The 24,746-nt window shown below is 40.5% G+C and overlaps 1 protein-coding gene across 3 annotated transcripts in view; it reads right to left on the bottom strand.

Annotated features, from left to right (window-relative positions):
- The window catches only part of LOC136383015 (uncharacterized), a 183,760-nt gene extending 161,967 nt beyond the window's left edge, over positions 1-21,793 (bottom strand). For all 3 annotated transcript variants that reach the window (XM_066352488.1, XM_066352490.1, XM_066352489.1), the window contains exon 1: positions 21,331-21,793. In XM_066352488.1, coding sequence (XP_066208585.1) covers positions 21,331-21,627 — 297 coding nt within the window. In that variant the 5' untranslated portion in view covers positions 21,628-21,793. The remainder of the gene's footprint in view (positions 1-21,330) is intronic.
- Positions 21,794-24,746: the final 2,953 nt, after the last annotated feature.

Below are 24,746 nucleotides of genomic sequence, written 5' to 3'. Positions count from 1 at the left end.
GTGCAATAAGTTGAGTATTATAATTCTAGTTGACAAAAAGATAAAAAGGAGGCATAAAGAGGTCATGTGGTTCAGTCATGGCAGAAGTTTGACTAGAACCTGGGTATGCTAATATCTAAGCCAGAGTCAAAACAAAGTGCTCTAATTTGACCTCGTTTTACTGATTGAAAAAAACATAAACTTGCCCCAGTTAGGTATATCTGGGTATAGCAAATGCCCTAGAACAGTGGTCCCCAACCCCCGGGCCATGGACCGGTACTAATCCGTGGGCCATTTGGTACCGGTCCACAGAGAAAGAATAAGTAACTTACATTATTTCCGTTTTATTTATATTTAAGTCTGAATGATGTTTTATTTTTTAAAAATGACCAGATTCCCTCTGTTACATCCATCTAAGACTCACTCTTGATGCCTGTCTTGTAAGTTCAACAATTATATTTAAAAATACCACAGTTTTTACGCCGGTTGCATTATTTTGTGCATTTATCCATTCCACCCTAAAGGCCGGTCCATGAAAATATTTTCTAACATTAAAAACCGGTCCATGGCCCAAAATAAGGTTGGGGACCACTGTTCTAGAAGGCCCAATCTGAATCCTATATATTTTGTTGGTTTCTTGTTCTTCTTCTTCTCCTCCTTCTCCTTCTCCTTCCTTCTTCCTCTTCCTCCTGCTTCTTCTCCTCCTTCTCCTTCTTCTTCCTTCTTCCTCTTCCTCCTGCTTCTTCTCCTTCCTTCTTCCTTTTCTTCCTCTTCTTCTTCTTCCTTCTGCTGCTTTTTCCTTCTGCTTCTTCCCTCCTCCTTATTCTCCTCCTCCTTCTTCTCCTCCTCCTCCTTCTTCTCCTCTCCCTCCTTCTTCTTCTTCTTTCTTCTCCTTCTTCTTCTCCTCCTCCTCCTCCTCCTCCTTCTTCTTCTTCTTCATCATCTTCTTCTTCTTCTTCTTTTGTGTGAGAGAGAGAGAGGGACAGATAGGAATGGACATACAGGAAGGGAGAGAGATTAGAAGCATCAATTCTTTATTGTGGCTCCTTAGTTGTTCATTGACTGCTTTCTCATACGTGCCTTGACTGAGGGGCTACAGCAGAGTGAGTGACCCCCTGCTCAAGCCAGCAACCTTGGGCTCAAGCCAGTGACCATGGGGACATGTCTAAGATCTCACGCTCAAGCTGGTGAGCAGGCGCTGAAGTTGGATGAGCCCATGCTCAAGCCAGTGACCTCGGGGTTTTAAACCTGGGTTCTCTACATCCCAGTCTGACACTCTATCCACTGCACTACCGCCTGGTCAGGCTTATTGGTTTCTTCTTTTATTATTTTAGCCCTTCTCCTTTATTTGAGCTTACTTTCCTGTTATTTTTCTACTGCTTGAGATGGGTATTTAGATCACTTCTCTTCAGTCCTCTCAGATTTGCATTTAATGCTGTAAATTTATCTCTAAGCACAATTTCAGTTGCATCCCCCAAGTTTTGATAAATCATATTTACATGATTATTCAAAATATTTTGTGATTTTTGTCTTTGACCCAGGGTTATTTAAATGCATACTGCTTAATTCCAAAACTTTAGAGAATTTTCTTTTTTCTTTTTTTTAAATGAGAGGAGAGGAGATAGTGAGACTGACTTACGCATGTGCCCCAACCAGGATCCACACAGCAACCCCTGTATGAGGCTGATGCTCAAATCAGCTAAACTATTTTTAGCACCTGAGGATCCCTGGCTGGGACCAACCAAGCTATCCTCAGCACCCGGGGCCAAGCTTGAAGCAACTGAACCATTGGTTCTGGGAGAGGAAAAAGGAGAGGAGGGGGCATGGGGCACGGTGGGTGGGGGAGAAGCAGATGGTTGCTTCTCCTGTGTGTCCTGACCAGGAATTGAACCAGGGACATCCCTACGCCAGGCCCATGCTCTACCTACTGAGCCAGCCAGCCAGGGCTGAGAATTTTCCAATTATCTTTTTATAATTAATTTCAGACTTAAATCCCTTGTAATAAAAAAAGATATTCTGAATGGTTAAAATTTTGAAATCTACTGAGATTTGATTTAGGTCCCAGGATAGACATAGTTTTGGTAAATGTTCCATGTGCACTTGAAATTAAGACACATTCGTGTTATTACTGAGTGCCAGGCTCTGCATATATCAACTCAGTGAAGTTTGTGTATCATATTGTTTAGATGTTCCACAGCCTTTCTGATATTTCTGGTCTGTCTACACTATCAGTTATTGCCAGAAACATGTTCAAGTTTCTCACTACAATTGTATACTTACCTATTTTTCTCTTTTATGTACCAACTTTCACTTTTTAATTTATGGCTATGTTACTGGATGCATAATAATTTGTAATTGTTTTATGTTCCTAATGTACTGACCCTTTTGTCATCATGAAAAGCTACTTATCTACTGTAATGCTTTTTTTCTCTAAAGTCTAGTTTGCTGAATATTAGTTATATATTTTTCTATTCTTTTTTTTAAACTTCTTATTTTTAGTTTTAAGGTATCTCTTATAAGTAGCCCATAATAGGATCATGTTTCTATACAGTCTTATAATGTCTTTAACTAAAGCATTAAAGTCCATTTACATCTAACGTAATTACTGATGTTACTTGTATCATCCATCTTATTATTTGTTCACTACTTGTTCCACCTGTTTCATGTTCCTTTATCTCCTTGTATTATTTTAAACAAATATTTCTTATTATCTGATTTTATCCTTATATTAGATTGTTAGTTATATATTCTTTTACTGTTCTTTTAGTAGTTAGCCTAAAGAATACAATCAGCATTCTTGACTCATTACAATCTATGATGGTTACTTTCATGTGTCAACTTGGCTAGGTTACAGTACCCAGTTGTTCCATCAAACACTCATCTAGGCATTGCTGCGATGTGGTACTTTGTAGATGTGGTTAACACCTACAATCAGTTGACTTTAAGTAAAAGAGGTTCCTCTGACAATGTGGGTGAGCCTCATCCAATCAGGCAATAAGAAGTAAGAGCAAAAATGAGGTTACCCTGAAGGAAGTCTGCCTCTAAACTGCAACATCAGCTCCTGCCTGAGGATTTCCAATCTGTCAGTCTGCTCTTGAGATTTCAGACTTTCCAATCCCACAATCACATAAACCAATTCCTTGAAATAAATGATTGATCTCATGCACAACCTAAAATGACTTAATATCTTTTCTACTTTCCAAGAAATACTATAGAAGTTTAAAACTCAACTTACCCATTCATCTCCCATTTATTTCATCATGCATTTTAGTTCTACATAGTTTAATACCCACCACATACTGTTGTTCTGCATGGCCAACGTTCATTTATGTTTATCTGCATATATATTCTTTCCAATACCCTCCCTCCCTTCTGCACTTCTGCGCTTCCCCATGGGATCATTTTTTTTCTGCCTGAAGAATTCCCTAGGTCTGCTAGGAACAAATTTTCTCAGTTTTGTTTTTATTTTTTACTCAGTAAATTGAAATATCTTTATTTTGTCTTCATATTTGAAGGATATTTTCACAAGATATTTTGAAAAATTCCAGATATGGCTCCTCTCAGCCACAGAATCTTAAAGATGTGATTCCATTGCCTCTAGCTTCTAGCTTATTATTGGATATTTTGCCAGTTGGGTCTTGTATTCTCGGAGTGTAAGGCGCCCATTTTCTTTTTTCCAGGCTTCCTTTCAGATATTTTTAGCAACTTTATTATGAGAGTTCTCTTTGTATTCATATTTTTTGAAGTTCAGAGAACCTCTGAAACTGTGATAACATACTTTTTCTGTTTTGAAAAGTTCTTGTCCATTTTCTCTTCAAATATTGCTTCTAGCCTATTTTTCTCTCCTGTTATTCTTGAACCCCAATTTTACATAATTAAGCCTTTTCATTAAGTCATATTTATTACATTGTTTTCTGTACTTCTATCTTTTTTTCCCTTCAATGTTTTAGTCTGTGTTTTCTATTCATCCTGGGGACTTCCAGCTCCCCAAGAGGATGGTAGGACTTCTACCACCACCAGGCAATAAGAAGTAGTTCTCTTTCCCTTTCCTGGTAAATGTGAAGAAAAATAAGTTAAGACAGACTATTTAAATAAGATCCAGAGTCTTATAACATAACACCTAAAATGTCCATGTTCTAATGGAAAGTCACTTACATAAATATCTAGGAAAATCTCAACAGGAAAAACAATATCAACAGATACCAACACTGACTTTAAAGAGATATTAGAATATTCTGACAAAGATTTTAAAGCATTCATCATAATTACCCTTCCCCCTAGAAATTATGATTACACTTGAAACAAATTTAAAAATATTGTCAACAAAAGTAATACATGCTATAAAGGAGAACCAAATGGAAATCACAGAAATAAAAAAATAAAATAACCCCCCAAAAATTTTAATTCAATGAATGGGTCAATAGCAAAATGGAAGGGTTAGATAAAAGAATCAGTGGAGCAGAAGAACTATTGTATAAAGAGTACTCAACTGAACAACAGAAGAAAAAAAGACTGGAGAAATTAATAGAGCCTTCTCATAGACTTGTGGGACTCTAACAAAAGAGCTAACATTAATGCAATCAGAGTCCCAGGAAAAAACAGGGAAAAGTTCTAAGAAAGCATGTAAAAAATAATGGTTTTTCTGAAAACTTAGTGTACCACAGAGTGACTACAGTTAAAAATAATTTATTATATACTTGAAATCTGCTAAGAGGTAAATCTTAATTATTCTCACTACATACAAAAAAAAGGAAAATATAAGAATTGAGAAAAATGTTAGTTTTATTTTACGTATACAGGGTGAGGCAAAAGCACGTCTACTGTTGTTCTTATGGAAAACAATGCAATAATAAATAATACAAGAATAAACTCTGTTTCACATACTCACAACTGTAAACCTATCTTTGCTCCACCCTGTATAGTTCACAATGTATATATCTATTGTCAAAACATCACATTGTACACCTTAAGTATATACAATTTGTACTTGCAAGAAATTAATAAACAAAAATATAAAAAAGAGAGATTGATAGAAAACTAATAAAATTTGTCAAAATACCTATTTCTACAAAGTAAACTGATTAAACCCCAAACAATATAAACCTGGATCACAGTCAAACTTCTGAAAACTAAAAAACAAAACAAAACAAAAAAAACACCTCTTAATAGAAGAGAGAGAAAGAGCAGTGATAGGAGAAAAACAATTCAAATGACATCAGAAACCATAAAAGCCAGAATAAAGTGGCATAATATTCTTCAAATGCTAAAAGAAATGAACTGTCAACTGAGAATTTTACATTCAGACAAAATATCCTTCAGGTACAAAGGAGAAATCAAGACATTCTCAGATGAAAAAAAAAAAAAACAAATTAATTTTTCCACCAGATTTGTCCTAAAAGAATGTCTAAAGAAAAAATTTTCTAAATAGAAAATAATAAAAGAGAAATCTTGGAAATATCAAGAAAGAAGAAAGACTGGAAAGAACAAAAATATGAATAAATACACTACATCTCCCTTCTGCTCTTTTTTTAAAAAATATTTTATTGATTGATTTTTTAGAGAGAGAAGAGTGAGAGAGAGAAAGGGGAGGAGCAGGAAGCATCAACTCCCATATGTGCCTTGACCAGGCAAGCCCAAGGTTTCGAACCGGCGACCTCAGTGTTCCAGGTCGACGCTTTATCCACTGCACCACCACAGGTCAGTCCCCCTTTTGCTCTTGAGTTCTCAAAGTCATGTTTGACAGTGAAGCAAAAATTATAACACAGTCTGATATAGCAGTGCTAAGTGGATGCAAAGGAAATATTTAAGACACTTATAAATGGAGAGGTAAGATTTCTAAATGTCACTTAAACTGGTAAAATGCAAACATTAGTAGGCTATGATAATTTATGTATATGCAATATCTAGGCCAACCACAAGTAAAGCTATGCAAAGATATAAATGCCAAAACAATATAGATAAATCAAAATGGAATTTTAATAAATGTTCAGGCAACACATACAAAGGTAGGAAAAAAAACAGAGCGAACAAAATACAAAAACATAAGCACTGATATATTCCTAATTACATTAAATAGTCTAAGTATACCAATTAAAAGATAAAGATTGGCAGAGTGAATTAAAAACCATGCTATCTACTAAGAATCCCAAAATACTAATTCAAAAAAAGATATGCACTCCCATGTTATTGCACCATTGTTTACAATAGCCAAAATCTGGAAACAGCCCAAGTGTCCATCAGTGGATGAGAGGATAAAAAGCTGTGGTACATATATACTATGGAATACTATGTGGCTGTGAAAAAGAAGGAAATCTTACGTTTTGTGATGGCCTGGATGGACCTGGATATTATTATGCTAAGTGAAATAAGCCAGGCAGAGAAAGATAACTATCATAAGATCTCATTTACATGTGGAATTTAATGAACACGGTGATCTGAGGAACAGAATCGAGGCAGAAGTGGGGTTACCAGGAGCAGAGAGACAGCTGTCAAAGGGAAGAGGGATGAAGGAATGGGGTCAGTGAAGGTGAAGGGATGAGCCAAATTATATATACATAACACATAGAAACAGATAACAGGACAGCAAGTCCCACAGGGAAGGCAGGGAAGAGGAGAGGGGAAGAAGGTAAAGGGGGAGTAATAGGGGGCACAGTGTTAGGGGTTGAGGGCGTTACATTGAGTGGGACATTTGAGTCCATGTTAACACAATAAATTTAAAATTTTAATTAATTTTTAAAAATAATATAAAAAAAGAAAATGAAAAATAGAAAAAAACATGCTGTCTATAAGAAACTCAATTCAAATATAAAAACACAGATAAAATGAAAATAAAAGGATATATTATGTAAACATTAATCAAATCAAGCAAGTGTGGTTATACTATTATCAGTAAATTTCAAGAGCAATGAAATAAACTTCAGAGCAAAGGAAATCACCAGAGAGTGGGACTTTTACATAATTATACAAGATGAATTTAATGAGAAGACATAGCAATCCTAAATTAGTTTTGACCATACACAGAGCAACAAAACATGCTAATAATATAAAGAATAGATATACAAACATATAGAGAGAGATAGAGCAGTCCACAATTATATTTTGAGACCTCAACATTGCTGTCTCAATAATTCACAGAACAATTAGAAAATCATCAAGGATGCATCATCCACTACCAGGATTTAATCAGCATTTAACTGATAGAACACACAAAACAATAGCAGAATACACATTTTTTTCAAGCATCCATATAACAAATACCAACATAAACCATACCTTGAGCTATAAAGCAACCTCAATTAATTTAAAACAATAAATATTATAGAGAATGTTCTTTGTCCACAATGGAACAAACTAGAAATCAATAACAGAATGATAACCAGAAAAATCTCGAAAAACTTGGAAACTAAACAACACACTTCAAAATACCCCATCACAAATTTCAACAAAATTATACATGGAACTAAATAAAACTGAAAACCCACCATTATCAAAATATACAGGACATAGTTAAAAGAGTGCTGAAAGGTAAATTTAGAGCATTAAAAGCTTACATGAAAAAGAGGAAAAGTTTCATATCAACAATCTCCCACCTCAAGAACATAGAAAAAGAAGAGCAAAACAGACCCCAAGCAAGTAAATGGGAAATAAAGAGGAGGAATCAATGGAATTGAAAACAGAAAAGCAATGTAGAGAAAATCAATGAAACAAAAAGCTAGTTCTTTGAAAACAGATCAATAAAATTGGCAAACATCTAACAAACTGACAAAAAATAGAGAAGACCCAAATAACCAATATCATGAATGGAACAACAAATACCACTTCAAACACTGAAGACATCAAAAAGAGAAGTGAATACTATAAACAATTCTACACATATAAATTTGACAACAAAGATGAAATGTACCGATTCCTCAAAAAGCACTAAGTGGCACCCAATATGAAATAGGCCAGTACCATACATACTAAGGAGATTAAATTTTTAACTTAAAAACTCCTAAAAGAGAACCCTCCAGGTTCAGGAAGATTCATTAGAGAAGTCTACCAGACATTTAAAGAAGGATTAAACCCTGGCCAGATAACTTAGTTGGTTAGAGCAGTGGTTCCCAACCTTTTTCGGGCCACGGACCGGTTTAATGTCAGAAAATATTTTCACGGACCGGCCTTTAAGGTGGGACAGATAAATGCACAAAATAAAATTATGTGACTGGTGTAAAAACCGTGGTATTTTAAAATATAATTGTTGAACTTACGATATTTATTGGACTAAGTTAAAGGAGGAACGAGAATGTCCTCATTATTCAGGCTGTATTTAAATTTGTTATTCTGACAACGTTTCATGTCCGACATCAGTATGTAATACGATAGGTTCAGGCTCGCTACCAATCATGAACCTATGACAATAAAAATAAACATGAATCCACTGTGTACTCGTATGCAACTTTATTAGCAGCGTCCTCTTAACAGGGCACCAACATAACATGAGTAACATCCTCTCTGCCTCCAAACACTTTCCAGTTGCTATGGTAACGTTTAAACATGCCTTAAAAATAAGATACAACACAAAAACAAATATAAAGTGCACGAAAAATACAACTCACCATTGTTATGAATATTGTAAGTTAAGGGTTATTATAATATTTATAATAGAATGAGAGATAGTAGCCTATCTCTCAACAACCATCACGCTAAATCAGTGGGAGCCCTGAGCTTGTTTCTCTGCAACAAGACGGTCCCATCTAGGGGTAATGGGAGACAACGACACTCGAAGTGTGTTGCTTATGTCCAGTCTATTCCATAATTTTGTTTTGGTTGCTGTCACTGCAGAAAATCCTGCTTCACACAAATAGGATGTTGGAAATGGCAACAGGGTTTTTAGTGCTTTTGTGGCGATTTTGGGGTATTCTGCCATGACTTTAATCCAGAACACCAGCAGAGTTGTAGTTTCGAACATATTTTTAAGGCCGCCATCATTTGCGATCTCCAGTAGTTGATCCTCTTCTTGCATAGACATGCTGGATTCACCTGGTTTGTTGACAAATGGATCGTGGATCCATTCCTTGGCAATTCGTGGGTCTTTTGTGGTTGGGAAGTAGCGTTCAAACTCTTTTAAAAGCAAATACAGGTGATTGTGCACCGGCTGGGACAATGAAGGCTTGTGCTCAATTTCTTCCAAAATTCCCACGAATGTTTGAAACATGTCAAATACAGTGTGTCCATAAAGTCATGGTGCACTTTTGATAGGTCACAGGAAAGCAACAAAAGACGATAGAAATGTGAAATCTGTACCAAATAAAAGGAAAACCCTCCCAGTTTCTATAGGATGATGTGGCAGCATGTGCACATGCACAGATGATGACGTAACACCGTGTATACAGCAGAGCAGTCCACAGCGATGCCAGTCGACATGTGGATGGTACAGAGGAAAGTTCAGTGTGTTCTGTGGCTCACTAAATTCGAATCCGTGACCAAAGTGCAACGTGAATATTGGCGCATTTATAACAAAGCACCACCACATAGGAATAACATTACTCGGTGGGATAAGCAGTTGAAGGAAACCAGCAGTTTGGTGGAGAAACCCCGTTCTGGTAGGCCATCAGTCAGTGACGAGTCTGTAGAGGCTTTATGGGATAGCTACCTAAGGAGCCCTAAGAAATCTGTGCATGAGCCCACATCAAACTGCACTGAATAGGTATAAAACTGGGAGAGTTTTCCTTTTATTTGGTGCAGATTTCACATTTCTATCGTCTTTTGTTGCTTTCCTGTGACCGGTCAAAAGTGCACCATGACTTTATGGACACACTGTATACCCCTGCTCATGTGTTGTCCCCACAAATCCAATTTGGCTTTAAATGCAGCTACTTTATCTGCCAACTTGAAGACAGTTGTCATGTTCCCCTGAAGCGACCGATTGAGTTCATTGAGGAGGTTAAATATGTCGCACAAGTGAGTTTTGCGACCCATTCCTCGTCACTGAAATGTGCTGCTAGTGGTGACGTTTTTTCTGACAGAAATCTCTGTAGCGGCTCTCGTAATTCAAACACTCTGGCCAGGGACCCCCCTCGGGATAACCATCTTATTTCTGTGTATAAGAGAAGGTGTCTGTGCTCCGCGTTCATTTCCTCACAATTTGCTCAAACAGGCGCGAGTGAAGGTCATGTGCTTTGATGTGATTAATAACTTTAACGACATCATTCAATATGCTGTTAAGTTCCAGTGGTATATTTCGGCTAGCCAGCATTTCCCTGTGAATGACACAATGCGTAGACTCGCATTCAGGTGCAACCTCCTTAATCCGAGTAGTTAAACCAGACATGCTTCTGGTCATGGCAGCAGCTCCATCTGTGCATATGCCGACACAAAAAGACCATTTCAGTTTTCCTGATATATAGTCATCCAGCGATTTAAATAGTTCTGTGGCTGTGGTTTTGGTTGGCAATGGTAGTGCACATAACATATCCTCATGCACATTCTCTTGATAAAGATAACGCACGTAAACAAGTAGCATTGCCTTATTGTCAATATCTGTAGATTTGTCAACGTAGAGAGCGTACCACGGTGATTTATTAATCCTTTCCAACAATTGTGATTCAATGTCCTCTGCTATTTCCTCAATGCGCCGTGTGACGGTGGTAGCCGAAAGAGGCATCTGTGCTATCTTTTTAACCACAGCCTCTCCTAGAAGTTCACGACAAATGTCTTTAGTGGCTGGAAGGATCAATTCTTCACCAATGGTAAATGGCTTCTTAGCCTTAGCAATACAATTAGCCACCAAGTATGATGCTCTCAGTGCACTCACATTTATTAATGTAGTGGCCACCAGTAATTGTTTCTGTCCTTCTTGTTCATGTTTTTTTCTTTCAAAATACTCAGAAGGCTTGTCTTTTAAATTAGGGTGCTTGGTCTCCAAGTGGTGAAGCAGTTTTGAAGGCTTCATTGCCTCATTACTAAGCCAGTCGCCACACATTATGCAGAGTGGCCTTGATGCATGAGAATCACCAGTTGCGATAAATCCATACTTCAAGTAGGACTCCTGGTATTGTCTGTTAAATAAAGCCTTCTTTTTCTTCGAGGTCATAGGTTCTTCTTCTGTCTCCTCACTGGCCCTTTTCCACTTCGCAAAAAAACTTTCGATGGAATTTTGTTTTTCACTCATTTTGCTAGTTTATGGGTTTAATTTTAGCGGCAACGTATCACGTGACCAAGACAAGCATCAAGAGTGAGTCTTAGATGGATGTAACAGAGGGAATCTGGTCATTTTTAAAAAATAAAACATTGTTCAGACTTTAATATAAATAAAATGGAAATAATGTAAGTTATTTATTCTTTCTCTGCGGACCGGTACCAAATGGCCCACAGACCAGTACCGGTCCACGGCCCGGGGGTTGGGGACTACTGGCTTAGAGCATCCTTCTGAAATACAGAGGCTGCCGGTTTGATTCCTAGTCCAGGCACATGCAGGAACAGACAGATGGTCCTCTTTCTCTCTCTTTCTCTCTGAAATCAATAAAATAAACATTTAAAGAAGGATTGACACCAATTCTGCACCATCTCTTACAGAATCAGGGAAAACTTGCCAATTCATTTTAGGAAGCTAGTATTATCCTGATTCCAAAACCAGACAAACACAATTTAAAAAAAGAAAACTACAGACCAATATCTCTCATAAATATAGATGCAAAAATTCTTAGCAAAATATTAGTAAATAAAATCCAGCAATCTACAAAAAGAATTATACACTGAACTGTATTAGTTAGAGTTCTCCAGAGAAACAGCACCGATATGATATATTGAGAGCAGTTAAGTAAAAAGTGACTTGTCACATACAAGGGACACACATACCCATAAGATAAGTTTCTCAGTAGAAACTTCAGTAGTAAATCAGGAGAGAGTATGATGATATATTGAAAGTACTGAAAGAAAAAAATTCCAACCAAGAATTCTATACCCAGAAAAACAGTCCTAAAATTAGCAGAACACAGAAATAATATTAGAGCAGAAATATATGAAATAAAAAACAAGAAAATATTTTTAAGTGTTCTTTTTTTTATTTTTTATTTTATTTTTTACAGAGACAGAGAGAGAGAGACAGAGAGAGGGATAGATAGGGACAGACAGGAACAGAGAGAGATGAGAAGCATTTTTTGTTGCGACACCTTAGCTGCTCATTGATTGCTTTCTCATATGTGCCTTGACTGGGGGCTACAGCAGACTGAGTGACCGCTTGCTCAAGCCAGCAACCCTGGGTCCAAGCTGGTGAGCTTTGCTCAAACCAGATGAGCCCACACTCAAGCTGGCAACCTCTGGGTCTCGAACCTGGGTCCTCTGCATCCCAGTCCGACGCTCTCTCCACTGTGCCACCGCCTGGTCAGGCAAGAAAATATTTTTTAATTGATGAAACTAGAGTTAGTTTTTTTTTTGTTTTTTTTTTTCTTTTCTTTTTTCATTTTTCTGAAGCTTGGAAACAGGGAGAGACGGTCAGACAGACTCCCGCATGCGCCCGACCGGGATCCACCCGGCATGCCCACCAGGGGCGACGCTCTGCCCACCAGGGGGCGATGCTCTGCCCATCCTGGGCGTCGCCATGTTGCGACCAGAGCCACTCTAGCGCCTGAGGCAGAGGCCACAGAGCCATCCCCAGCGCCCGGGCCATCTTTGCTCCAATGGAGCCTTGGCTGCGGGAGGGGAAGAGAGAGACAGAGAGGAAAGCGCGGCGGAGGGGTGGAGAAGCAAATGGGCGCTTCTCCTGTGTGCCCTGGCCGGGAATCGAACCCGGGTCCTCCGCACGCTAGGCCGACGCTCTACCGCTGAGCCAACCGGCCAGGGCGAAACTAGAGTTAGTTTTAAAAAAAAAATCAATGAACTCTTAGCTAGACTAAGAAAATAAGAGATAATTCAAACAAATAAAAGCATAAATAAAAGAGGAGACATTTTAAGTAATCCCACAGAAATAAGAAACTATTATGAACAAGTATATGTTAACAAATTGGATAATCTAGAATAAATAAAAAAATTCCTAGATACATATACATACAACTTATAAGACTGAGTCAAGAGGAAATAGAAAATCTGAACATACTAATAACAAATAAGGAGAGTAAAGGAATAAACAGAAAACGTCCAACATAGAAAATCCCAAGACCAAGTGGCTTCAAAGGTAAATTCTACCAAACATTTAAGGAAGAATTAATACCTAAAGAAGAATTAATTATTCCTTCTCAAACTCTTCCAAAAATTAGAAGAAATACGTTCAAACTCATTCTATCAAGCCAGTCTCAAACTGATAGAAAAGCAGAAAAAAAGATGCCACAAAAGAAAACTATAGGCCAATATTCCTGATGAACATAGATGCAAAATCGTTAACAAAATACTAGCAGACTGAACACAACAGCACATTAAACCTGTATCATGACTAAATGAGAATGATCACTGGAATACAAGGATGTTGAGTTCAACACATGCATATCAATCAACATGACATACCACACTACAGGATAAAAATCACACAATTATTGCAATAATGCAGAAAAAACATCTGACAACTTTTCATGGTAAAAATTCTCAACTAATTAGGTATGAATGGAACTTACCACAATACAATAAAAACCATTTATGAAAAGCCTACAGCTGACATCATATACAATGATGAGAAGCTGAAAGTGTTCCCTCTAAGATCCAGAACAAGGCAAGGATGTGTACTTTTACCTCTTGTATTCAGCATAATACTGGAAGTCCTAGCCAGAGCAATTAGCCAAGAGAAATAAATTAAAGCCAACTCAGAGAGAAAGAAGTAAAACTATTTCTATTTGCAGATGACATTATCTTATATGTAGAAAACCCTAAAGATTCTACAAAAACTGCTAAAATAAACAAAAAAATCCATTTACAATAGCATCAAAAAAATTAAGTACTTAGAAATAAGTTTAAAGAAGTGAAAGACTTGTACTGAAAGCTACAAAACAACGACAAAAGAAAAAATTTAAAGACAAATAAATAAAAGGACAGCCCATGTTCATTCACTGGAAGAATTAATATTGTTCAAGTGCCCATATTTCACAAAGCGATCTATACCTTCAACACAGTTCTCTATCAAAATCCCAATGGCATTTTTTACAGAAATAGAAAAACATTCCTATTTTTATCCAGAAAAATTTATCCAGAGCCACAAAGGACCCTGAATGAGCAAAGCAATTTTGAGCAAGAACATCAAAGCTGGAGATATCACATATTTTTATTTCAAAACATTATAAAGCAACACCTCTAGATGATTTATCTCAAGCAGTCCTGTAGCTTTACATGCCATTTATACACATACAACTCTTAAATTTATATCTTTAGCCTCAACTTCTCACCTGAACTCCTGACTTATATCCTACTGCCTATCTTCTCTTGACCACCAGAAAATACTTCTGTACTTAACATCTCCAAACACATGATCACCCAACCCAACTTGTTCCTCTAACCATCTTCCCCACCTTTCTTAGACTTCCCTAAGAATGATATAAGAGTTTTAAACACGGCTCCAAATTCTTTGATGCTCCAATGTTGCCTCCTCTTTGGGGTCTGATGAGCCTGTGAATATGTAATTCCAGCCAGAGAATATGGTGGAAATTACACTATGTGAGTCCTGAGATCAGGTCATAAAAGCCTACTCCGCTTCTTCCTGGTTCTCCTGGAATGTTCACCTTCAGAAAACACTCCCTTTCAAAACCCAGCCATGATGCTACAAGACAACCAAGCCAACAGAGGTTTCAAAATGGCTTCTCTTTGAGTCCACTATTTGAGGCGTAGTTTGTAGCATCAGACAACTGGAAGTGATGATAGTTTTATCCTTTCAATTATTCAGACCAAAAATTCTAACATCATCCTTGATTCCTTTCTTTCTTTCACATTCCATATACAATCCCTCAACAAATTCTGCCAGCTCTCCTTTCAAAATATGTCCAAAATCTGACCAATTCTCGCAACCTCATCCATAAAAAGAACCTCTTCTAGTTAACGTTCTTGGCTGAAAGCAACAGAAACTGACTCAGGCTAACTAATGCAGACGAATTTCATGCAAAGAAAGCAGAGGGCTTACAGCATAGAATAGAAGAGGGATGCGAATCACATCCAGAAAGGAGAAATTAACGAAGATTAAGCATGAGGAATCAGAGCCAAAGATCCAGCCTGGTTGATGAACTGCAATAGCTGGACGGAGAATGCACGCCCTTCACCAGCTTGAATTCCAGGCCTCCCCCACTCTGTCCTTCAGTGTCTTATCTTCAGGGAGGCGTATCTCATTGACTGAGCTTACTGGATATTCCTGAGTCCCAACTGCCAGGGGATGAGAAGAGGAAGAGTTGGGGCTTTTGGGCTTTCATAGCAAGAAGTGGAGACCCATATACCACAGAAACTTATTCACAGTGCATTTTCCAGGAACAAAAAGTGGCTACAAATTCTGAGCAGCCAACTAAAAGTAAATGTCTCTGATAAGGACTGGGTGAAAAGATGTATTTTGTATGGCAAACAACAGGTTCTCCATATATTTATATATTAATATGTTGGAAAGATAACTAGACTGAACTAAAGCTTTTGATTCACATCCTGTTCTATCACTTACTAGATGTGTGACCCTGAGCAAATCACTTAACCTCCCTGAGATTTCCTCTTTCCATCTTTAAAATGGAAACAATAATAACTGTCCTGCTTATCTTATAGATTGTTTTTGGTGTGTGAGCATATTAAAAATAGTATCTTCATCTCATTCATCTTTTAAACATCCTTGCCTAGCTGAGAGCCAACATAGAGTATATAGGTATTCTATAAATGTCCTCAGAGTGACTAAAAGTTATAGAAAAGGTTTGTAAAATGAAAACCATTAATTAACTGATCTTACTATATACTCTCCTAGGCCAGAAAAGTGTGATACTATCACCCAGAGCCAGCCTTAAGTAATATCAACTTATGCTTTGGGAAAAGACCCTTGACACTAATCATTTTTGCCACCGACCTCTTCATAAAATATATATAGAATAGCAGAGCAACTTATTGCTTCAATATATACAGTATAAATTTGGCTCATAGAACAAATCCTTCTGTGACAAGTTTTAAGGATTCAATAATAGCTCTTGAGAATTATTCAGGCATGGGGAAGTAATGTAGCTTATTGTCTAGATTTTTGGGTAATGAATTCAAGTTACCCTGAGAAAACAAGAACTATCTAATTATATGACAACTAGTAATAACAGTCCCAGTCCCTTAACCAAATCCTTCGGAGATTGATAGTTTAAAATCGAGGATTTTTCAGATATTCCGAAAGGTGTTAGTGGTAAAAATCATAATTCCCAACAAGGTCTGCACAGCACCCTATAATTAAATACAATACTATATCTACAGAGGTATATATGATTATTAATTCCAAGTGGAATAAAGACTGAAACAGTCCCATATCAGTTCAGTTAAGGTTATTTCAACATACGAGATCAAAACACTTTTGTTTTCAGAACTCTTTTGGATTTTAGAAATGCAGACAAGAAACAAATTTGGCCTGACCAGGCGGTGGCACAGTGGATAGAGTGTCGGACTGGGATGCAGAGGACCCGAGTTCAAGATCCCGAGGTCGCCAGCTTGAGTGCGGGCTCATCTGGTTTGAGGAAAAGCCCACCAGCTTGAACCCAAGGTTGCTGGCTCCAGCAAGGGTTACTCGGTCTGCTGAAGGCCCACGGTCAAGGCACATATGAGAAAGCAATCAATGAACAACTAAGGTGTTGCAACGCACAATGAAAAACTAATGATTGATGCTTCTCACCTCTCTCCGTTTCTGTCTGTCTGTCCCTGTCTATCCCTCTCTCTGACTCACTCTCTGTCTCTGTAAAAAATAAATAAAATTTCCCGGTCGGGCGCATGCGGGAGTCTGTCTGACTGTCTCTCCCTGTTTCCAGCTTCAGAAAAATGCAAAAAATATAAAAATAAAAAATAAAAAATAAATAAATAAATAAAATTTAAAAAGTATAATCTCATTTAAAAAAAGAAACAAATTTGTATTTTTCATAAATAAAAAATAGTTTTATAGTTCTTTCAGATAAAAAATACTCTACCGCCTGACCTGTGGTGGCACAGTGGATAAAGCGTCGACCTGGAAATGCTGAGGTCGCCGGTTCGAAACCCTGGGCTCGCCTGGTCAAGGCACATATGGGAGTTGATGCTTCCAGCTCCTCCCCCTTCTCTCTCTCCTCTCTCTCTCTCCTCTCTAAAATGAATAAATAAAATAAAAATAAAAAATTTTTAAAAAATAAAAAAAAACTCTACCATGCACATTTAAAGTTCTTACAAGCTTGAATATTAATATCTATGTATCTCTTAAAATCATCGATACAAAATTGCTTTCACAGTATTGTTTTTTAAATATGCAATTCAAAGAATTATAAAATTCAACTAGAGAGATCATCTATTTCAACCTGTTGCCTAATTCAGCTGATCCCTACTAATAGTATCCTAGCCAGACAGTCACACAGATTTTGCAGGATACTCCTCTGGGTAAAGAATTCAATCCTTCATATGGAACCTGCTGTACTCTCTGACAACCTTAATTATTAGAATCAAAGTCAGCTCCTCTGTCACTTTTACCCTTTGGTCCTAACTCTGCCCTGGGGAACAGAGAAAACTACCCCCTCCACCACATGACAGCTAGGCAAATATTTAAAGTGGCAATCATGTACCATATCATTTACCTCCTCTCTAGGCTAAACATTTGCTCTAACTCTTCCACATACAGCATAGTTTCTTCTTCCCTCACATCCTGAAGACCTATTCTAACTTATCAATGTTTCTATTAAAATAAAGTAGCTAGAGCTACATAAATCTCCAGCCCAGAATACTGGGAAGCTGTTACCTTCTTTGCAAGCTATATACTATATTTCTCTTGATGCAATATAAAATTACATTAGCTTTTTTATGCAGAATAATTTTTTAAATATTTTATTTATTGATTTTTAGAGAGGGGGGGGAGAGAGAGAGAGAAAGAGAGAGAGAAGGGGGAGGAGCAGAAAGCATCAACTCCCATATGTGCCTTGACCAGGCAAGCCCAAGGTTTCAAACCAGCAACCTCAGTGTTCCAGGTCGACGCTTTATCCCACTGCGCCACCACAGGTCAGGCCAGAATAATATTTTTGAACCATTTTGCATTTAAATAAGATTTATACCCCCATTTTTTCATATGCATAATTGTCACACTCCAGGAACCTCCCTTTATTTATATTTCTTAGTAGCCTCAAAAAGGGCTTTTTTAATGGTCATTGTAAAATCACATCATGTTGGTTTTCATTCCAACATTCATATTTCACTTTGAATTTTGACTTCATCTTTCAATGTATTGGTTATGGCTGCTTGCTCTGTGTCACTTACATATTTGGTGAGCAGTCTTTCTAACCTTTAGTAAAACTTAAAAATATATTGAACAAGATAGGATCAAGAGACATATGGCATGTCATTAGAGACCTCCTTCCAGAACGGCATCTTTGCCATCTAAAGCAGCCAGTGAGCCACATACACACAGAACAATACCAAGCATTAGATGCCATGTGCTAAATAAGCAGCAAGAAAAACAAATGCTACACAAATAAAACAACACATCAAAGACCATCAGACAAGGCTCTCGACTTTAGGAATTAATTTCGAATAAACATTTGGCTACACTAGGGCATTTTAAAAAGGTGTCTTTCATTCCTGAAATGTACATATACTGTATATGTATATGTACCAGGGTTGCAACATAAGATCCATTTCCTACTATGGATTTCACCCAGAAAGTTTACAAACATGGTATCAAAGGATGAGTAGAATTCGAAGTGGCAGGAAAGGGGAGAATACACCAAACAAAAAATCTTACCACATTTTGGTCAATAAACTTCTATAGATGACTCCCCCACAGCCCATTTCATTCTGCCCACCTACCCCTTCCAACCTCCACTACTGCAAGCAACCCCAACAAGCAGAAATCAGTATTTCAAGTACATATCCCTAACCCTTTGAACAGTGAGTTTTTTTCATGCTCGCTGAACCCTGGGAGTGAGTTTTTTTCCAAAAATGAAATTAGTTCCAGTAACAGTCTTATTAACTTAAAATCATGTTTGTTTGATAATCAATTTATGGAAACGAGAAGAACATACATTTGCCTTTTTTTAATGTTGCCTTACACATTTTTAAAATAAAAATTTTTGTATGAGCGTACCCTGGATGGTCAGGAGGCACAAGGACATACATGAACACTTGTACTACTCAAAGGGTTAGTGACTGTTGGGCTTTCCAAGGGGATTATTTGCTTTTAAAATGGGTCATACAAGGTGACCCTGGTTTACGCATTCATTTGATTGACACCCATTTTTTTCAGAATATCAAGAATACAGAATATGCAGGGTTGCTGCAATTTGTTTATATTGTGTAACAAACCTAATGTTAAACATAACCCTTGAAACTGTCTCCATATCTTTCCAGTCAGAACACTGTGATGATATAGTATCACTATAGTTCCACTTTGAAGAAACATGGTTTAAATAAGGCTTTGACCCATCAAGTAGTTTTTCTTTACATAAAACCTAAAATGTTCTTCAAAATAACTACCTCAGTTAAAAAAAAATTCTAGTAATTATCTAGAAATGACATAACTCTGAACAAATTCTGGTTTCACTGATCAAATTAGATGATGACAGGCTCTGATCTCTCATTCTCTGTTCCCTGTCCCTTTCTTGGTCTAAAAATTAGTTACAGCTAGGAACCAAAAATTTAGAATATAACTTAAAACTTGAAGCACAAATCCATTAACTAAACCAAACCACTTGGAATTAGAAATTTTTAAAATTCATTTTTCAAAAAGAGAATACCGAAAACTTTTTGGAATATGAAGTCAATTATTACAAATGTATCCCATCAGAAATAGTTTTTTACGCTATAAACCCATAACAACTTGGATTCAGATTTAGCATATCTAAAAAAAGAGCCCTTAGGAGACTGAACATAAGAGCTAGGGAATATAATTAAAATGAGCATAAAAGAAAAGTTTTTACAAAGCAAATTAGGTATGCAAATATATAGTCCCAAAAATGTCTCTGAATGGGAACACTTCAGCCATTAGTTGACATTCAGTAGCTGTACAGTGGATAGAGACAGTTCACCATTTAAGGCATCTGAGGGAACAGCATCTGCAAAGGCAAAGACTACATCCCCTCAAAAAAATTTTTTTTGGTTTACTCTTATGACTCTAACCTGGGGTTTGCAAATTTAAAAAACATGTTTCTACTCACCTCCCCCTTTACTCAAAGTGAAGTCAATCAGATCTTTCTCCCTCAAAAGGATGTTCAAAACTCTTTCACAAGAGAAGTGAACATTTTTAAGGACTTTCCACATTAGTCATTATAAGCCATATTTGAAACATTGTGGTTCAAAGCATGTTTCAGAATTGTCCTAAAAATTCCACTCTCCTTACCGATTTATGTATATTTAAGGTAAAAAAAATTTTCACATAGTGCATTGTATTTGGTTTATGGAAACACAAAACTCCAAAGCCAGGTTTCGCAAATCCAATAGTTGGAAGACCATTACAAAATCTATTAAACCATCTCAGAAAGCAAAATAGGAAAGTTGACTTTGTATTTAGGGCCATATACTCAGCACCACAGATTACTAATCAGGTGATGAGTTGCTGAGGTCCTCCCCCCCCACCCCCTTTTTGACTCTATATCTCTATATCTGATCCTCAGGAAGCCAGAGCTCACCTCTTTCCAGGATAAAGTCTGAAGAACACATTTCACCAACAAAGGGAGATAGTAAATACTTATCAAGTAGTTTTAGGAAGATAGAAAAATGAAACATTGGGGACAAAGAGCTTTAAACTTTTAATATTTTTATTCTACATAGCCTATAAAGTTCCTGTACAATTTGTGACACCCATAAAACGTACTGTAAAAAATAATTTCAAAGTGTAATGGAAAGCCACATGAATTTAACACGACCAAAGAAGAGGGCATAAAAGGAGTATAAAAGACTACCCCATGGCTGTCAGTGCTTTTCACATAGACACACACACACACACACACACACACACACACACAGACACACACACGAAGCTTTTTGTCCACTATCTGGCCACATCAAATCCGTCTGCATCTTTGGGTCTGTATAATCATAATGGGTTCTTTAACTTTACTCCCTGCACAACTAGGTCTGCCCCTTGTTCTAAGGACACACAGATATTCCTCTGTGTGTCCTTAGAACACAGTTCCCGCGTCAAAGAAGAGGGCAATGAGTCCACGGCCTTCGGGGCTCCTGGCTCCCTCCTCCAGGGCCCCAACAAGCCTTGCTGCTGACACTGGAACTCACCATTCTCGACCAAATGTGGCCCGCCCTGGCCACAAGGAGGGCGGCACGTGCGGGGAGCCGTGGCCCGGCCCGGTCGTCCGTCGCGCGGCGAAGTGCACAGGACAGCGCGGCCCTAGCAGCCTCTGACCTCCGCCGGGGCCGCGGGGAGCCGTCGGCGGCCATACTGACCCCGGCGCCCGGGTGTGCGGGGACCGGAAGCTTCCGCAGCGCGCCCTTCCGCCTCCACAACGGGGGCGCCGGGCCGGGGGCACCCCCGGGGCCGTGCCCATGCCCTTCTCCTTCAGTTCCCCTTCGCATCCTCCCCTGCAGGCGAGAGCAGGCCCGCCGGGCCTAGTGCGGGGACAGGAGCCTGGATCTCGGGCCGACCCTGCCCGCGCTCGGCCGGGGCTGGGGCCGCAGCCCGGCGAGGTCGCCTGGTCGAGAACACCCGAGGGTCCGGCCGACCGCCGCTCGTCCCCGCGGCCTCCCCACCCCCCACTCGTTCCTGGAATCAATAGTGGCCGCTGATTTTTCCCAACAATCGCAGCTGTCTAATTCATCAGTGAATAATGAAATCAGAAGCGGCCCGGCCTGCCTGAGCAGGGCCCGCTTTGGCGTCGGAAACCGGCGGTCTCCCGGTTCTGCATCCCATCAACCGGGGGCCCGGCCGAGAGTCGGGAGGGCCGACGGGGCCAGGCCTCGCCCGGGGCCGCGCTGGGGGAGAGGGGGCCGGGGACTCGGGTGTGGGGAGCCGGCGGGGCTGGCCTGAGGGGAGGGGACGACCGGGACCCAGCGGGGCGCTCCCACGCGGCGCCGTTGCCAGGTCAGCAGTTTCCCTCCATTTTGGTGCTCAGTCCAGGTCCCTCGCCTGCCCCTCGGCGCCGCGCGTGGGGCTGCGGTTTCGGTTCGGTGCGGGCGCCCTCCTGGCGCTGACTCGGCGCAGGGAGAGGGAGTCCACACTCGGGAGGCGATCTGCCTTTGAGGAAGATGGAGAGGAGCAGAGAGAAGCGCCTAGAAACGGCATTGATTTAGACATCAATCCTGGCCGGGTCCCTCCGCCTCCCGAGCCCCGGGACCGCGCAGCCCCCTCCTCGACCCGCGGCGCGGCGCAGGCCGCGGGGCCGCCCGGCTCGGCGGGGCCGGGAGAGCGGGACGCGGGCAGCTCGAGGGCGCGGGCGGCCGGGGGAGCCGCTTGCAGCCTCCGCGCGGCCTCCCCACGCCCGCGGCCTCGACGCCAACAGGTCTCCTTCCCGAGAAAGGAGCGCCACGGGCACGCTCTCCCCGCCCCGGCGGCGGGGCGCCCTCGGAGCCCGGTTCTCTAGAAGCCGCCAAACCACCTGTGCCCGGGCCTGGTTCGAAGGGCCCTCGGGGACCGTGTCCCGCTCCGCGAATGACCGCAGCCCACACGGTTACCAAACGGCCGCCTCTGAACCCTGCGGTCGGCCAGAAATGCTTTTGCTTACACGTTTGGGAGCAAAATATATATATTTTTTTATTTTATTTTAAAATCCCGAAAAGTGCTATCGAAGCGATTTTCCAAAGAAAATGCTCCCAACATTATCTGAATGTGTTCTTTTTAATCGTGTTACTCCACTGAAAGATCAGCTCAGACTCCCTTGGTTATTTAATATGTTTGGGAACTGATACGAAGGAATCTAAAAAATATATCATGCAATTTTATTTTTTAAAAAAGGAAATGGTCCGATTTGCATAAATATTTTAAATTCCTCTGTTTTCTCAGTTTCGAATATAAATACTACACTTTGAAATCGGAAATACTATTTCTCGAGTTTAAAATCCGGCGAACTTTTTTTTTTTTTTAAATACCGCATTTTTTAAATCCCATGGTATTAGACAATTGAAATTATACAAAAGTATTTGTAAATTCTCCTATTTTCATAGAGAGAAGGAAGTCCTAGGTATTAATGCCTCAACAATATTGACTTCTCAATCAAAAATGGTTATGTCCAGAGAAAATAAATGATCGTTTTTAAGAAGGTCATAAATAAAAAACGACGCCCATACTTCGTGTCTCAGAGCAACTTGGAAACGGCCCCACTCTCAGAGTTAAACGTGCCTTTTCTCGGCAACTTGCGCCTCGCCTTTGAGAGGACAACAAAAAGATTTCACGCACAACTTGATGTGAACAAAGGGACCCCACGCCAGTTTATCTTTCGCGGGGTGACAACTGGAGGAGAGGAAACTTTATTCTAAGCTCTAAGCATACTTGAATTGTATTTTCGGAAATCCACTGTAAAGAAGAAAAGTACGACTGCAGACGAGACAGACGAAGTCTACAGGGCTCTGGGGGAGAGGAGTCCTGGAACAGGAACTGAAAACCCGTGAAAAGAAAATTCATCATCATTCTCAGGCTTTAAGAGCTTTCTTAAGTTGCTTTTCTTTTCTTTTTTTTTTTTAATGCCAAGTTATTTTAAAGAAAAAAGCTATTTTTGCGAGAAGTTGTGCTGGTGGCTCCCCGCCACCACCCAAAAAAAGCCCTCTAATCTTCGCAGGTTCGAACCCTCAAATTCCCTTCAACTTTTTAAATTTGATTTTTCCGAAAAAGTCCAATGACGTCTCTCAGCTGCTTCTGTCGTGATCGCAGCCGCGAAAACAAAACCGGAAAAGGGACCCCAGAGAAGTTCTGTGATGGGCCCCACATTCGGACCCGGCGACAGTGGCCTCCTGTCCAGACCCAGAGGCCCGGCGCCCACTCCTGTCCAGACCCAGAGGCCCGGCGCCCACTCCTGTCCAGACCCAGAGGCCCGGCGACAGTGGCCTCCTGTCCAGACCCAGAGGCCCGGCGACAGTGGCCTCCTGTCCAGACCCAGAGGCCCGGCGCCCACTCCTGTCCAGGCCCAGAGGCCCGGCGCCCACTCCTGTCCCAGCTCCGCCCGCGGAGGAGCCGGGACCCAGAGAGCGGGTGGGAGAAGGGCCGGGACGTGTGCTGTGTGAGGGGCCCCGAAGGCGCCAGACTCCAGCCGGCGCGGAGGGGCGATCGGGGTGGGCTGGCCCAGCCCCCGGCTGTCTTTGAAACCGGCGGGCGCTCCTCCGCGTGGCTCCGCGGTGCCGCCACCCCTCGGCCTCCGGCCGCGGAGCAGGTGCCAGCTCTCTGGGGTGGGTCTTCCCCTCCCCCGCCCCGACTGCCCACTCCACGCGCGCGGACTCCTGAGGCTGTGGCGCGTTTTGCCCCCGCCCAGCCACCCCGCTGGGTGACCCCTCAGCTCCACTCCTGTTTTCAATCCAGGCCCTGGACTTGGGGCGTCGAGAGAGGGCTCCCCGGCGGGCCGGCTCCCGTTGGCTCCCGCTCTCTGCCCAGCAGGCCCGCTCCGCCTGGGAGAACTCGAGCAAACTCGACTCTCCTGCACCCAGCGTCAAGTGACTTTCGTCGGCCACAAAGTTAAGGGCGGCCAGTCTCCTGCCCGCTCTGCCACATA

The sequence above is a fragment of the Saccopteryx leptura genome, chromosome 11 (assembly GCF_036850995.1).
Source record: "Saccopteryx leptura isolate mSacLep1 chromosome 11, mSacLep1_pri_phased_curated, whole genome shotgun sequence".
Lineage (NCBI taxonomy): Eukaryota > Metazoa > Chordata > Mammalia > Chiroptera > Emballonuridae > Saccopteryx > Saccopteryx leptura.
The sequence above is the reverse complement of the archived record's forward strand: the minus strand, read 5'-3'. Positions and strand labels throughout refer to the sequence as shown.